The 16,658-nt window shown below is 34.2% G+C and overlaps 1 protein-coding gene across 4 annotated transcripts in view; it reads left to right on the top strand.

Moving 5' to 3' along the window:
* The first annotated feature begins 11,374 nt into the window (after nucleotides 1–11,374).
* Nucleotides 11,375–16,658, top strand: part of LOC113398418 (protein dead ringer) — a 111,122-nt gene continuing 105,838 nt past the window's right edge. For all 4 annotated transcript variants that reach the window (XM_026637164.2, XM_064217726.1, XM_026637173.2 and 1 more), the window contains exon 1: nucleotides 11,375–11,601. In XM_026637164.2, the coding sequence (XP_026492949.1) occupies nucleotides 11,554–11,601 (48 nt within the window). In that variant the 5' untranslated portion in view covers nucleotides 11,375–11,553. The remainder of the gene's footprint in view (nucleotides 11,602–16,658) is intronic.

The raw sequence follows: 16,658 nt of genomic DNA, 5'->3' as shown, positions 1-16,658 counted from the left end.
AATATTTCCTGGGCGAAGCGCGCTACGATCCCATTCGGAGGAAGTTCATTAATAGATACTGTTATAAATATTACTCGTATAGCAATATTTTAATTTGAGAAAAAAAAAATCAAACATCGAACCTTTACACACTGAAAACTTAGAAAAAACACTTATTCCATTAAGGATCTATCTTTACAGATTTTTATCTACGTTTCTACACATTTATATTTAAATGAAATAGTGTTATGTATAACAGTATAAGCTCTATACGTTTGGTGTTATATAAACTCTATGCGTTATATAACTAAACGTTTCTTTATCGAAAAATCGGCAGGCATAATATAAAAACGGGCAATGTCAGGACATTGGGTGGTTTTATTAATCTAGCCTATACCATACAAAGACATGGAAGTTTGGAAGAGATCTCTGTTTTGTAATGTAGGTATGTAATGGATAATAAATACCCTACTACATGGATACATCCACACACTGAACAATACATTCGATATTATAGTAAAAATAGGCAAAAAATAAGTAATGTTATGTTAATATTTTTCGGACCTCGATAAAACCTTTTCAATAGTATTCGGACCCCACTTAAAACTACGTGCTGACCCCTGCTCTGGACCTGCGAGCTATTACTTCAGTTCTTTAAATCTAGTTGATACAGAACCAATGTAAATACATAATAAAATTGAACTAGAATTTAAACAATGTTAGGAATTTAGTACCAAATAAAAGACATGCATTTTCAAACACAATAAGAAACAAATGTGGCTGTGTTGCCATACCGAGGCAGATTTTGCGAGCATGAGACTATTCATTCACGCCTTATATAAAGGACCGTCATGCATTACCGAGAAATTCTTAAGTATACTTGTTCACGTTCTGAGCAAACCGCGACCGTACATTAATGTTTAGCAAATGCGAAATGCCACAGAAAGCAATAAGAGAACACGTCCCACACAACCAAACAGCAAATAATGAATAATAATTCGTCGACTAGTTAATGTAAACCGAGGCGAAGAGCGTCGCGGTTCAGCCGCGTGTGGTGTGATGTAAAAATGTCAAGATAGTGACGGACTTTCTATAATTCAACTCGGTCTAGAAAGCAATAAAGGTGTTTGACTAATTTAATTTTCGCGCCGAGTCGTACAGTTCAATAATAATGTTAATTTATCATTGTCTGAGGGTTGGGGAGTGAGGAATGTTGATGACCCTTTATACTAAGTTATTGTTCGTGTTTGAAATGTTCTCGTTTAAAATAGATTGTTGTATATGTGTAGGCTGAGTAAATACTATTGGAAAGTGGAATAAACATATAAATATTTAATAGTGTTTTAATTTTGTTACAGCATTTGAATTAGCTTATATTTTATAAAGCATTTCTAAATTATTTGGCTATTGCCTTGCCTGTCACGGGTAAAACGTAATGTTTTATATTTTGTTTTTTTTTTTTCATCTAATTGAAAATAACTAATATTACAGCTTTGCGGTAGAATATATGATGAATGGGTGGTATCTTCCCAAATGAGCTTGCACAAAGCCCTACCACCGAGAAAATGTTCTATCATGAAATTCAGTAAAAGCAAAAAGTATTGCTTTAAATGCTTAATCATTTTGGAAAATATAAAGTTTGTGTTCTATCGTGGTTAAAGGCACATTATTTTTTTACTGTTCATGTATTGAATATTGTACCTAGTACACGTGGATATCGACAGACGGTCGTGGTTTCAAATCCAACTAAGTATAGTTCTCATATTTTTGTGTTTATCTTGCGCTCAACAGTGAAGGATAATCTACATGAAATCTCTTGGATGAAATTCTGCTCAATGTATCCAACAACTCGCTCTGCAGCGGCGTAGTGGAATAAACTCCAAGGCTTCTTCTTAACAGGGGAGGTTTTGTTTAGTCAGGATCTACTTTGTTATATATTTTATATATTACATATCCTTATTTCAATGATTTGAACGTTATCATAATCTATGTAAAAAAATGTATGTATTTATTACTGATAAAAATAGCCGCACAGACTTTAATAAGGTTTTCGTAGCTTTTGGGCTACAGACAGTCCACTACATATTACAGAAAATTACACAAAACCAAAAGGTTATAAGAAGGTAGCCTACAGGCAAACCTAAGTTTTCTAGCCGTAAAACATTTAAATTATTAGGAATTGTCAATGTAATAATGTCGACGCGGGTCGACCGTGTAGGGACATTATTATATGGACATTATTATATGTAATCAGCGTCTTTCGGTCTAAGTTAATATTATGTATAATTTGTTTTATCATTTTTTATAAATACACAATATTTTTATTTTATTGCTAAGCGCACATCTTATTTCCTTAACTAAAAAATATATCCCGTGCGAAGCCGAGTGAGTCGCTAGTAGTTAATAAATGAAAAATATTAGCGATTATGACGTTAATTATATAATTTCATGATAATTGTTTTAGTTTTAATCGTAACATGAGTTTTGATGATCTTCGAGTTATATGTGTAGATACTACTAGACGCGCTGTTCGCTACTGAGATTTGCGCACTAGTCACTAAGTTACGGTCAATTGACAACAACTCATTAATCATTTAGTCGAATGCGAGCGACCGAGAGGAGCTGACAGTTGTTGAAAGCAGCAATTTTTTTGTATTCTTAATAAATTCGGACATTTTTGTTTAGTGTGTAATTTTTTTTAATGATAAAAGGCATTATTGTTTACCTACCTACATACGCACTTTGTTTTCATGATTAAATAATTATTTATGGTTAGTAAATAATTAAATTCGTATTTTCTTGTAAACAAATTATTTCGAGAAAATTACATGCATGACAGGCATTTTGATATGCCATTTCGCTTACTCTTTACTAGATTCAACTAAGAGGGAGCAGTACAACCGACATGCTGACATAGATTAACAAACATAATTAAATCAGATATATCAATAGCGAAAATATAATAAAAATAATTAATTTTCACAAATATTATTAAAAACTACTATTTTTACAAAAATGCCGAAATTAATTCTTCGATACCGTAAAAAGTTTCTCTCAGAGACCAATAATCTTCTGTGGGCACGAGCATCTTGCTTCTACTGACAAGTATTAAATTTATTTTTGTTTTCTTCTAGAAAACATTTAGATTAGATTTAGGTTCTAACCAAAAGCTGTTATGTTGATCATGTAATGTAATCATTCTAATCTACTTAATATCATTACAATTATGACTCTGAATCAAATAATTTAACTATAATACTCTCAGAGACAAACAGTAAAAGATGCAAGATATTGTGCCACATTCGCGCAATATTCTTTACTTAATCACTGAACTAACTTCCCATTCCGTTTTAAATCCCTTTTCCGTCACTGTGACATAATTTTAATTTTGAACAGCTTCTCTAGTAGTATACATAAGTATATGTCAATGTTTATGATTACTAACTTCTACTTCATAATATTTCTGTTGTTTAATAACTCATTAAATGAATAATTTATTTTTCAATACACGTACGTATTATATACCATTTACACAATAATTCGATGTCGTATATCTTGTACTATGAGAACTATGTATTCTTGTATTTAATTTGTTTGTTCAATTACAAATAGTTCAATTAACAAGTATCATTAGTAAAAACGACATCTATCGATGGAGTTTTAGATCACACACTTAGCCAGTTTAGCTATTAGAACTAACCAGAAGCGACATCTATGTTCGATTTTTAACACTTTTAATGACGTTAGTAAATGTGTTGCCATATCCCTTACCCCAAATGTTGCTAGTTGATATAAGCATGGAATAAATAGTATTGTATAAGTCATGTCACGTCATGTATTTATAGACGAAATGTAAGAGTCGTTCAATATTAATATAAAGCAAACTTCAACCGTTAACTACTTTAAGATAATTTTGTTTTTCGTCTATTCCTGTATTAATAGTATTATTAGTACAGGTACAGGCATTTTAAAGACCAAATGGTACTAAGTTTCGTGCCACATCAGGCCATCAGGGTCGTGCTCCAGATGCCCAAAGAGTATTTGGAACCGTTGACCAAAGAGACCAATAAATATACATAGTAAATTATTATATTTATACGCCCACATTTTTTGGTCTTGTATTCCAATGAATTTGCTCTACTACTGTATTGGAAGTTCAATTGCATTTATGTAGATATTATAAGAACAGGCTACTTTCTTTTAAACTTTTCTTTTATCGATTGTAACAGGTTTGTGAGGTAACTATCTAACAGCCTGAAAATACTCGGCACATGGATAATAGCCACCTGTGTATTTAAGGATAAAGTTTAAAGGTTTTTCTACTATGCGAGGTGGGGAATAGGTAGTGTATCTACAGTTACTACACAGTATGTAACGTGTTCGATACTAAGAGTTTAGGACTAACCTTATGAGTGTGGGTACATACAAAAGAAGTAAATATTTATATAAATAAATTTAACTGGTGTAAAAATCATATTAACTTTAACCCAATGTCAAGCACAGTAAATATCATCCTAGTTAGGGTCAAAAGCACCTATGGCAAAATTTGAATTTTGTCCCAAGATACTAATTTTTCAGGAAGAGAAACGACATAATAACATTAAAAGTGTAATTAATTCCAATATAAAAATAGTTTTTACTAATTTGTAGAAAAGTTCTTCGGTCGTAGAAGCAGACTTTCATCAGAACTATTTTTTGGTACGTGCTGACTGGGTCAAGAAGAAGTCCTCCCAATGTTTTGGCTGAAAATTGAAGAGCTCAAGGAATAGTCATCTACGCAGTGGATGTTGCGCTAATATAGTTGCACTGATTAACGGCAATCAAAATTTGATTTTACTACGTAACTTACACAAGGAACTTAACATAACAGTGCCCAAGGTTGGAGGCGCATTAACGATGTATGGGTTGTTTAATATTTCTTACAGTGCAATGAAGATCACTTAGTATCAACTTGCCCAATTGCCAGTTTGGTTACGTGTTAGTAGTGGCCCAGGACTGTTTATCCTGCCTTGTGCTGATCCTAGTCCAAAATCTTTATGTGATTGTGTAACATTGTCAAATTCCTACCTTCAGATGGGTAATGATTTTATACTTGAGAAATAAAATCAATAATACTTCACCGGGCGTATCACTACTCACGATTTGAATTCTGCCTCGACCTCTTAAAACTGCCGCCTTCAAATATTCCAACTGTAACAATGAGGTAGAATCTCGAGACTAAAGAAAGTAAGATAAAAATTGAGTTGGTCAGTATACAAAACCGTAAAAGTTCTCTACAAATGAATACTATTGTGTGATAAATTGAAATCAGACAATACCGCTAAATCTGGAGGACGTTATGTCTGGAGGACTTCATACTGTTATCATGGTATAAATTAACTTTCGACAAAAATCTAAAATGGAAGTCAGTAATGATAACCAATAATAATAACTACTTACTTTAATATTCCACGCCATTACTAGAAAATTACTCAGTTTTTGCTTTTATTTGTTTTAACAAATTTCGCATTAGTTAATGTGCGAAATAAGAGCAGGATGAGGCGCAAGTAATAGAACTCGTGGCCATGGATCATTCCGGGCGGACGAGGGGAGGGGGGTCCATCAATCAGCCCAGAGCGATTACTGCGGGCTTGCCATAAGGGACGAAGGACAGCGGGTATGATTGAGAATATTTTGTAGAAAAACCGATGAATTCAACTAACATCACACATAAACTTGATTGATTTATGAAGATTAAAACCGACCGAAAACGTTAATGTTACGAATATAATTGAAACGCTATACAGACGTCAAATCATCAAACAATTTTGGCTAGCGATCAATAAGTTGAAACGTACAGACGGAGTTAGTTCTCATCGAAAATTAGGTAAGTGCTCATTAAATGCACAACTGAGGTATTTGTTTGCAAATTTTGGAGAAAATTCGGTTTTAATGGCTGGCAACACTAGTGTTCATCATTTTGCAGACTCGATTGAAGAATAACTCTTTGCTTATTAGTTAAACATTTACTTAGTGACAACAGCCTTTCAAAATAATGAAATTCAAAGAAACTAATATTTAAATAAGTTTCTTGGTTAACGAAGTGCGAAAATTTCCACTTTTAAGAAACAAATGGTAGATATTGCTTTAAGATGTAGTTATAAAATGGTTGACATCGTTTGTATGTACGCATGGCATGTATCGATTTTTTTTATTTAAGTTATCAATAAAAAATAAAATAAGTATCTACCTACTCTTTCTAATTCTTCGTGAATCTAAAAAAATACAATTAATCACAGATACAGAAATTACAATCTATTGTAGTGCAAACGGAACATTATAAAGCCATAGGATGTATAATTTCATTTCTGTGCAATAATTTTACACTTTCTGTAAAAAAAAAACATTCAGGTAGGAATATAAAGATCAATAAAAATATTTTACAATATAGATAATGTACAGGTAGTTAGAGTTTATTATTGATTTATATTAGTTCATAAAATATAATCGCCGATCTTTTATACTTTAGTCCAGTAAACAAACAAGTCCAGCGCGCAGTTCGACAAGCGATTGATCTGGCGGCCGTATTAATTGCTCTTGTCTGAGCCTCAGCCTGAAACCTACACCTTTACGAATTATTACGATGTACCTAATCCTATGTCGAAAGCTTTCTATTATTTTAAATCTTTTATTTATTTATTTTTTGTAAAATACCGACGATATTTTTTTCTTTTTTGATAATTGTATGAAACTTAGGTAACATTTTTTTCATCCTAGTTACGAAGTGATGTTTTTATATTGTTTATGTTTAAATTTGTTTATAAACTGTAGGTAAATGGTAAGTCTTTGGACATCTTATATTTTTGTAATAATTTAAATACCTACCTAATAGAATTACTATATACATTTTATTATTTCTTGATAACACGAATTATACAGAATTTAAATGAACCTATAAGGTATGTATGTTACAACAGTTATATAATCCGTGGAATAGGGTGCTGTTCGTCGTGTAAACGTACCTGTACCTAAACACGAAATAGTTATGTATTGTACCTACTTATGTATGTATGTACCTAGTTAGTATTAAAATGTTCAAAGGGCATAGGGTATGTAACAATGTTAAAAAATGGAATATTTTTCTATTATTGAAAGAGGTGTTTTGATTATTTGCTTATGCGCTTTTCACTCATTCTATCTGCACAAAATACAACTCTATTAACTTTAGATCACTGACCGCTAACGAATCATACAAATACTTGGGTGTGTCGGAAGCGTTAGGCATCAATGTGACCGACATGAAACAATCATTGCAGGAGCGTTTCTTTGGTCGCCTGAAAAAAGTACTCAAAAGTCTTTTGGCGGGTGGCAATAAGGTTCGCGCCTTCAATGTTTGGGTCATGCCGGTCTTGATGTACTCTTTTGACATACTCAAGTGGAATCAAAAAGAACTAGACGCCTTGGATAGGAAAGTCCGTGTCCTGCTGACTGCATATCGGATGCATCATCCTCGGTCTTCGGTGATGAGATTGTATATCCCACGGAGATGTGGTGGCCGTGGCTTTTTAAATGTCAAGACCCTACATAACCGTGAGGTATACAAACTCAGGGAGTATTTTTTCCACACTGACTTGGATATGTACCGAGATGTAGTTACAATGGACAAGGGGCTAACTCCGCTCTCCTTAGGCAAAGAGAACTGGCGCAAACCTGTAGTACTAAGTACTGAGAATCGCAAGGGGGTATGGAAAAGCAAGGAGTTACACGGACGCTTCTATCGGGCCTTTCATGGACCCGATGTGGACTTTATCGCGTCCGTATCTTGGCTACGGTTCGGCAACCTATTCGGTGAAACCAAAGGTTTTGTCTGTGCACTTATGGACGAAATTATCATGACGAACAATTACCGGAAGTATATTGTGAGGGATGGCACGGTGGACATATGTCGGGCGTGTCACATTCTGGGCGAATCCCTTAGACATATTATTTCCGGTTGTTCTCGTCTTGCTAACGGAGAGTATTTGCACAGACATAATCAAGTAGCCAAGATTATCCATTAACAACTTGCACTTCGATACGGTCTTGTGGTATCAGAGGTACCATACTACAGGTATGTGTCCGACCCAGTTCTCGAGAATGGTAATATCACACTGTACTGGGACCGATCAATAATCACTGACAGGACTGTTGTCGCCAACAAGCCTGATATAGTGGTGATAGATCGGTCAGAGCGCCGCACGATAATTGTTGACGTCACCATCCCTCGTGACGAGAATCTCGTGAAGGCTGAGAAGGATAAGCATATAAAATATCTTGACTTAGCTCACGAGGTTGTCGACATGTGGGATGTGGATACAGCAGTTATTGTGCCGATAGTCGTTTCAGCGAATGGCCTAATGGCCAAGAGCCTCGATCAACACCTTAAGAGGCTCTCGTTAGGCAGCTGGGTCAAGAGCCTGATGCAGAAGCCATTACTCCTCGGCACGGCGCGTATTGTGAGGAAGTTCCTCTCTCTGGGGCCCTGACCACCGATGGCTTGGACCCTGTTCCCGCCACTGGTTGGCCTCTGTATTTTATATTTTTTAAATATATTTTATATATTTTGTATTTTATATTTAAAAATGTATTATACATGAGTGAGAATAAATAAAGTCAACACAAAATATGTCAAATATCCGTTTTGCCCGTAGGGGTCGGGCATAATGGATATACCATTAGGGCAAAAAGGATAGTCACAAAATTTTGTGGGTTACTCTTGGCATTCATCACAGAAATAACTGCCCACTCCTGCATATGATGTGCATTCTTCATGTGCCCATTTTTTGCACTGGTTGCACTCAATCCAATCCTCGGTGGTTAGTTCAATATACTTTTCAACGCACACCAAACAGAAATATTCAGATTTAGCATTCCTATTTTTAGGTTTTAAAGTAGATTTCTGTTTTTTAGTTCTACTAGGGCCTGCTAATTCTGATATCTTTGTTTTCTTCAAAAAGTCGGCGTTTATGTTGAATCCGGCACTGGGTGTGTTCCGCACAATGTTATGGAGCAACGTGGTACTTATTCGTATTATTACAAAATGAAATTAAGTTTCCTTAGATTTTCTAAAGATGCTTTCATAATAACAAAACTCCATTAGAAGTAGATTAATCCTTCCTCCATTGGAGTTAAATGGTACCTACGGTACGTTAAACAACAGTAGGGCTGGAAGCAGACGAAATAGCATTAGACTTGTTATTTTTCATTTAATGAATACTTACCTATCTATTACCTGATGTTTCACCTTTTATATTTCAGGTTTAGTTTAGTATTTGAATTTAACATTTAATGTTTTACGTCTTGTATCTTACTTTACTGAGCCGAGATGGCCCAGTGGTTAGAACGCGTGCATCTTAACCGATGATTTCGGGTTCAAACCCAGGCAAAAACCACTGAATTTCATGTGCTTATAATCAAATTTGTGTTTATAATTCATCTCGTGCTCGGCGGTGGAGGAAAACATCGTGAGGAAACCTTCATGTGTCTAATTTCAACGAAATTCTGCCACATGTGTATTCCACCAACCCGCATAGGAGCAGCTTGGTGGAATATGCTCGAAACCTTCTCCTCAAAGGGAGAGGAGGCCTTAGCCCAGCAGTGGGAAATTTACAGGCTGCTAATGTAAATGTAATGTAATGTAATCTTACTTTACTAATAGCTTCGAAATTGGCTTATGATTTTGAGTTTCAATTGTAACTATAAATCGTAAATATATATTTCGGTATATCTTAAGTAAATGAGTATTATTACCTATAGAGGAAAGTACGTAACAATGGAATAGGTAATTCATTTATTTATGTCATACTTATTAACAAAATGGTATTCAAATTTGGTTCCTCTTGTTTCCGAGGAAAGTTCCTCTAGTTTATTAACAATAAAATATACGATCAATATGACAGTTCTTTAGGATGCTAAGTACTGATATCGTATTACTTACTTAGTAGGTAAATACATTCTAAATTGCATAACTGCATTCGGTAAATACCTACCCTAATTCATGATCTAAGTCGTTAGCTGCCTTTTTTTTTGTTTAACGAAGAGGAAATGCATTTACGCATGCCGCCCGGTCGGGGGACCGGGACGGGTATGTGGGACTCAACCGGGGCCTAATGCCCCATGCCAGGGCACGCTGATGCTAATGCCCTGTCCTACCCACTAAAACCATCCTCGGGTTTCCACCATGCCGCCGAGTGGTCAGGCCACGGAATCGCCAAGGGCATGCAACCGCGATCCCACCAGCGGCAGCCGCCGAAAGGCGGCTGAATATTCATGGAAAGCGCGCCTAGTGCGCGCCTTCCCCCTCATCCTCCACATGGGAATGTGGCGAACTCCCCCGAGTCCGCCACTGGAGGCTGGGCGTCAACGAAGCTGACGCCCTGCGGCGGATAAGATGGTAGGCTCCGCAGCTGACCGCCGGTGTAAAACACCTGGGAGGCTCGAGTAGCGAACACTCCCACTCCCGCCTAGCCAACGAGGCCACGCACATGGTCCGCCCTGATGCCGATCAGGGACGTACCAGGAGCGTCCCCGCGGCATTCTTCCCGCCAGTCTTAGCCGAGGCCGGCGAGCAAGCTCAAGCCGGCCCCGTTGCCCAGGGTACACCACGAGGAGGTGACTGACATGTATCCCAAGTCGTCGTTAGCTGCCTACCTAACTGTTACAGGGTTTGGATGAGCGACTTTCGAGTCAGTTTTTTTTATATTATAAAAAGGGAGACTGGCAAATTAGCCTCCTGATGGTAGATAGTTACCACTGCTAAATGACATTAGTAGTGAAATAAAATAATTCTTCATATTAGGTATCACCATTGTGACACCAACATTGGGGAATAAGATGTTATGCCCCTTGCGCCTGTAATTACACTGCTTCATTTACCCTTCAAACCGGAACACAACAGTATCTACTAAGTAGGTAGCTATTGCTGTTTGACGGTAGAACACGTGTTGACTCTGTGGTACCCTACCCAAACGGGCTTACACAAAAACCTACCGCCAAGTAGTAAGTACGCTGTGTTTATTGTGACATATCGATTTATTTATACATTCCACGGAGGTACAAAAAATGAGTTTTACTTACCTCATAGAAAATACAGTGAGATGATAATTATTAAATAATTATCATTCATAAACTAATTCAGTGAAGATGAGCTAATTGTTTGTCAATGTCGTTTTTCATTTCTGCTATTAATCACAAATCGATAGCTCGCGATTGTTTTATAGCTCGAATAAAAACAATATAAATGCGGCGGGCGGAGCGTATAACAGAAATATCACTTTGATATCGCGAGGTTTGATTCGCCGTGACGCGAGACGCCTTGGGGCGGGGCCTCGGTAGAGAGGGGGCGCCGTGTTACCGGCTCGCCATACCATTCCGTGCGAGCCGCGGTAACGCTCGTATACACGGTAGATATTTTCGCGCGAACTTTCCGCTGCATTGCATGTACCGTGCGTGTGTGAGCGTGTGAACACGTGCCGCTGTGTGGCGTGTTGTCGTTCCCGTGTTTCAAAAACCGCCAAGATTCGGGTTAAGAATCGTGAGCCGGTGCCGGCGTACGCCATGGCCGACGCCGACCGTGATTCAGACCTTGGAGACGATAGTCCCGTGGTAAGTCATGTTTTCTGATTTGCTTTTAACCGTTAACTTTACCTGTTATTTAGCTATTGTCTCATTTATTTTGTTAGTGTACCTCCTTTTGTAAACATTTAGGTACAGTTTTATTATTTTTGATAATTTTGTATTATATAAGTATTGTATTGTTATCGTAAACTGCAGTGAAATATTTTCAATTGATCAAGTAAATTTTGCATGGCAACCATACAAAGCCGTCGCTACAAATGTCACAAACATACCGACATAAAAAAGTATTTGAAAATTAATTTGTGGCACTTTTAAAAATTATAGTACCTACTCACAATACATATGCATTAGTATTATATGTATATTTATAATTCTATTGTCCTGTGCTATGTGTATAAAAATATTTATTAATTAATTTTGATTAATAAAGAGGTAATTTTTTTCATTGATAAAGTTATAGGTACTTCGAATTTGTACAACATACCTTACGTTAAAGATATTTTTATCTGTGTCATAATCGTAAAAACTTGTAATGATTACATGTCGTTTTTATCAGGTGAAGTGATTTTTATTAGTATTAATTTTACGGCAATAATATCGTTAAAAAATAAGCTGATGCTGTATAATAGTTACAGTTTACACATGTTCAAAGCTACTGCAAAAACATGATAAAACTTTATCTACACGTGTGGAGCAGACCTGCATCGACTTTAGACAGACCGCAATATATGTTTAAAAAAAATAACGCCCTGAGACGGGAATGTAGACGTTGACACTTACTAGAAAGTTTTTATACTATTTCACTTTTGATATATGATTAATTTAGTTTTAATTAGGAAGCTACTGATAAAATTAAAGTTAACCGTGGTTTTGTGTTAACTGCTTATGAAACATTTCAAACGATATAACTTGGGAAAGAAACTATCACTTTTAGGTTTTTCTTACTTCAATGAATTACAAAAAAAGTTTTCCCTTTGCGGTTATATTTAATGTATATCTTTTTCCGGTGACAGATTATATTGATAAAATCAATAAGTGTATATATAGTGACTTTGATATTATCTATGTCCTTTTGTCTTGTCAGATTCAAATAAGAATATCGATTTGTAATCGATTTATTTCTACTTAAAGTTGTTCCTGATTTTTTTTGTATCGCAGTATTAAAAGTGTTAGTTATTGCTAGAATTTGCTTTAGAGTTTAAGATAATCTATTGAACCTAACCTTATATAACGCTTTATACAAATCATATTAATCTATTAAGGTAGATATCTTAATTTACGAATCGAAAAGCAATTCTTTCAATGAAATCTAAAAATGATATTTTCTTAGGATTATTAATTAACAGCTTTATAGCTTAAGTGATCGATTATGGCAAGAACATATTTTCACATGTGGGGTTACTAGTGTCGGCGGTTTTAACCAAAATGGCGCCGATACGATTATTAATAAAAAATTCTTTGCCGGATTTTATAATGCAGGATGAAGGCCGACCCTTTGCCATCTGTGCCGACTTAGTATTTGAGCATTGTTTATGTAGCGGAACCATTTATGTAGTTATGTATAATTCCGGGAAAAACAAATACTTAAATGATTTTTAAAACTTATTATTGTCTTTGGCGTTTTACTTTTTTATAACGGAAACTTGTAAAAGTGTTTAGGGCAAGAGGATTGTTTTACTCAGACCGTAGTTAATAAATCTTATTAATTATTAATAGAAGATACCTATTTTATTTATAAAATTGTTCAAAAAGGTGTTTTTAATTGTTAATTTTATTGTTGGTTCTTCGAGCTCTAAAATAAGAAACGTTTCTATTTAGTAGGGTCCTATTATTAAAATATTTAGTAAGTAGCAATATTTCAATAATAGGTTCTAATATTATCTTGCGATCACCACGATCTATTGAAATTGGGTAGGTATTCTTACCTAAAGTTATATACGCATTGCCAACCAATAAATAACAATAATTAATAATATCGAATTGATCTACGACTTCATAAATAAAAGCGTAGTTATATTTAAATATTAATAATATTCGATTCGTTGCTTTACAAAATATACCTACTAATTAAATTTTAAATAATATCTGGAAATAGTACTTCCGAATAAAGAAATAGGTACCTAAATATCTAACTGTTCTCCTCGAATTTCACATTGAAAATACTAACTGTGGTAACTTTAATAAAAAATTTAACTACCTTCTGAAGATATAATTATTATGACTTTTGGATATATTTAAAAAAACTATTAGGACAGTGGCAGCAAAACAGTTACCACTGACGTTACGTTAAGTTTTCCAAACACACGTAACTTTATTAAGATTAAGTACAAAATATACTTAGTATATAAATTACAAAGTAGCGTGATTATTAAGTTACACAACTTTTTGCTTAGCATGGAAGCCATAAATTTTATACTTAATACAAATTATACATATTATTTATAAAAGCTATTTGTTTTTATAATTTATGTATACTTTTTATTGCTACAGATAATAAATGTTACATTTAATAAGACATTATTTGATCAACTATCATAGAGTACAAGTTACAACGGTATACATTCTTAATTTAAAATGAGATTAAAAAGCCAGTTGACATCATTCGATATAAGTTAAATATATAAATACATTGTTGTAGTCTGTATCGGGTTAATAATAATTATTCTATTAGTTATTCTCTATATATTATGTTGAAACTTTGTTGGCTTCTATGTAATTATATACTTACGTAGCTATAATGTGTTATAACATACATATAATGTAAATAAATGAAGGAGACAACTACTTATATAAATTTTATTGTGAGAGTATTATACTTTGAACTATCTGTTTTTTTATTATTATATATAGACATAGTAAAACAAACCATTACTATGAACGAATTATGAAGTTATTTTTATTCTATCAACGCAACAGCAATGATCCTGGCATAAATTAAATTCAAGATTAATAATTATAAATGATAATTTGAAGATTAAATTAAAATATATCTGTGGAAGAGTAAATGTATTTTTTTAATATCTCAATATCAAAGATATTAAATAATACAGCTGGGGTTGAGGACTTTTTTTTTAATTGCTATTAATAATTTCAGCCGAAATATTTTCGTTTTTATACTTACCGTGTTTTCCGCAAACACACCCATCCGTTAGATTTATCTTGGATTGTTGTTGATTGATGTAATGGAGAGAAATTCTTATATAGAAAGTAAATATCAATCGGTCATAAACCATCCATTCACTCTGTACGAGGAATGCAGACTTTCCAGTACTTGTAAGTGCATGAGTCGAAGTTGCAAACAAAACATAGTGAGGTTTTCTTGAAATAACTTAAAATTTTAATGATCTAACGGAAGTGCATCTGACGACTTCATTATTACTTACCTGTATAAGACGTCGTTAGCATGCTATTTCGGTCTAGACAGATATAATGTCTGCGTTTGAGTCAATCATTTATTCAGCGGTGTGTCCGACGCTGGCGACATCTCACGGGAGGCCGAAGAGCACGATTTATTATCCCCACTCGGCGAATGGCCACGAATTAATTAATCAAATCTAGCTGTCACTCAGTGCACAATCTACTAAAGTTAGCTCGTATTCAGAGCCCAGCTTCCTTTTCCTGTCGACACCGCGACGTTTCATTAATTGAAATAATTGGCGACTCTCTCTCGATTCATTTATTTTTTTCGTGTTGACAACACTTCTCGACATATGGCGGTCGTGATTTGATATTTATTTTCGTACTTATTCTACGAAATATAAAAATTGTGTATAACGTGTCACCTATTTAAAAATAGAGTGTCGAAAATGTTGCTATATTTAAAAAAATATAAATGCCGTATCATAGTTTGGGTAACAATGGGTTTGACGAGTGTTAAAAAGTCGTCAGGTGAATTACAGACTCTACCTGGTCGCGTGCGCATCCTACACGAAGGTTGGCGCCTACAGATTTAAAAAGTCATTTCGAAAAAAATATTCTATTGAATATTTCTTACCTAGACATCATAGGTATTATGTTCTTACTTTCACATTTCACAATAAATTTCTAAAGAAAAATTGGTAATTCCTGATGCTCAAGATAAGAAGAGCACATCTTTGAGATTATTAATAAAATATACTTACATACGTCATAATAATATCAAAAATTTAAATAGTTAATATATTTTTAAATTGTGAGTTTATTTTTATTTTGATAGTATTTGATAATAAAATCAATATTCAATTTTGATCACTACGGATGAATAAAGTTTGTTGTGTTTTGTGTTTGTTTTTTTCTACGTTTCTATTTGAACGTCATTTTCCATGATTTGATTTGATACGACCCCTTTGTTAGAATTTTAATTTGCATACAAATAAAATGGCTGACTCGACAAAAGCGCCATTGTCACCAATCTTCACCGGAATCGAACTCGATGGTTTATCGCTTATTTATATTCAATGTAGTAAATAATGGTATTGACATACAATATTTATAAAGAAAAGGTTGCGTGGGTGACGTCCTCTACTGTTACACCGATCTGTGACGTCTATTAACTAATAATATGTATCACTTTGAATGTACCTACATATTGACCATTGTTTAATGTAGCTGGCAACATTTGGAAAAATAAAAAAAAATACCTACATAATAATATTTAAAACTTCAGCCGTCTTTCGGTTTTGTTCACAGTTTGCAATCTATTTGCCAATTTTGGTAATTATCATTGTTATATTAGGAAAACATTAATTTATTTCAATTTTTTTTTAACCTTCTGCAATTATATTTCTATGGAATGCATAGGTGATTAATTAATAATAATAATTATTATTAGAGAAACTGATTGTTAATTACGAATTATTTAAAATACTGAAAAAATAAAACGTGTAATTACAAAAATGAAAGCTAAATTATGTTCGTATTTGTATAAATAACGACTTGTTCAAATACAGCATCCTTAACAGAAAACTTAGCTCGCACATAAAATCACAAAAATATAAAAAAAAAATGTTATCGTGGATATAACAAACTATATACTATAATAAACTTAATATATTAAAATGTCAGTAAAACGCACATATAATGTTGTAACATAGTAATCTCCTTGT

This window comes from Vanessa tameamea, chromosome 18 (assembly GCF_037043105.1).
Source record: "Vanessa tameamea isolate UH-Manoa-2023 chromosome 18, ilVanTame1 primary haplotype, whole genome shotgun sequence".
NCBI classification, from domain to species: Eukaryota; Metazoa; Arthropoda; class Insecta; order Lepidoptera; family Nymphalidae; genus Vanessa; species Vanessa tameamea.
Note: the sequence above shows the minus strand (reverse complement) of the source record. Positions and strands in the feature narration are given on the sequence as shown.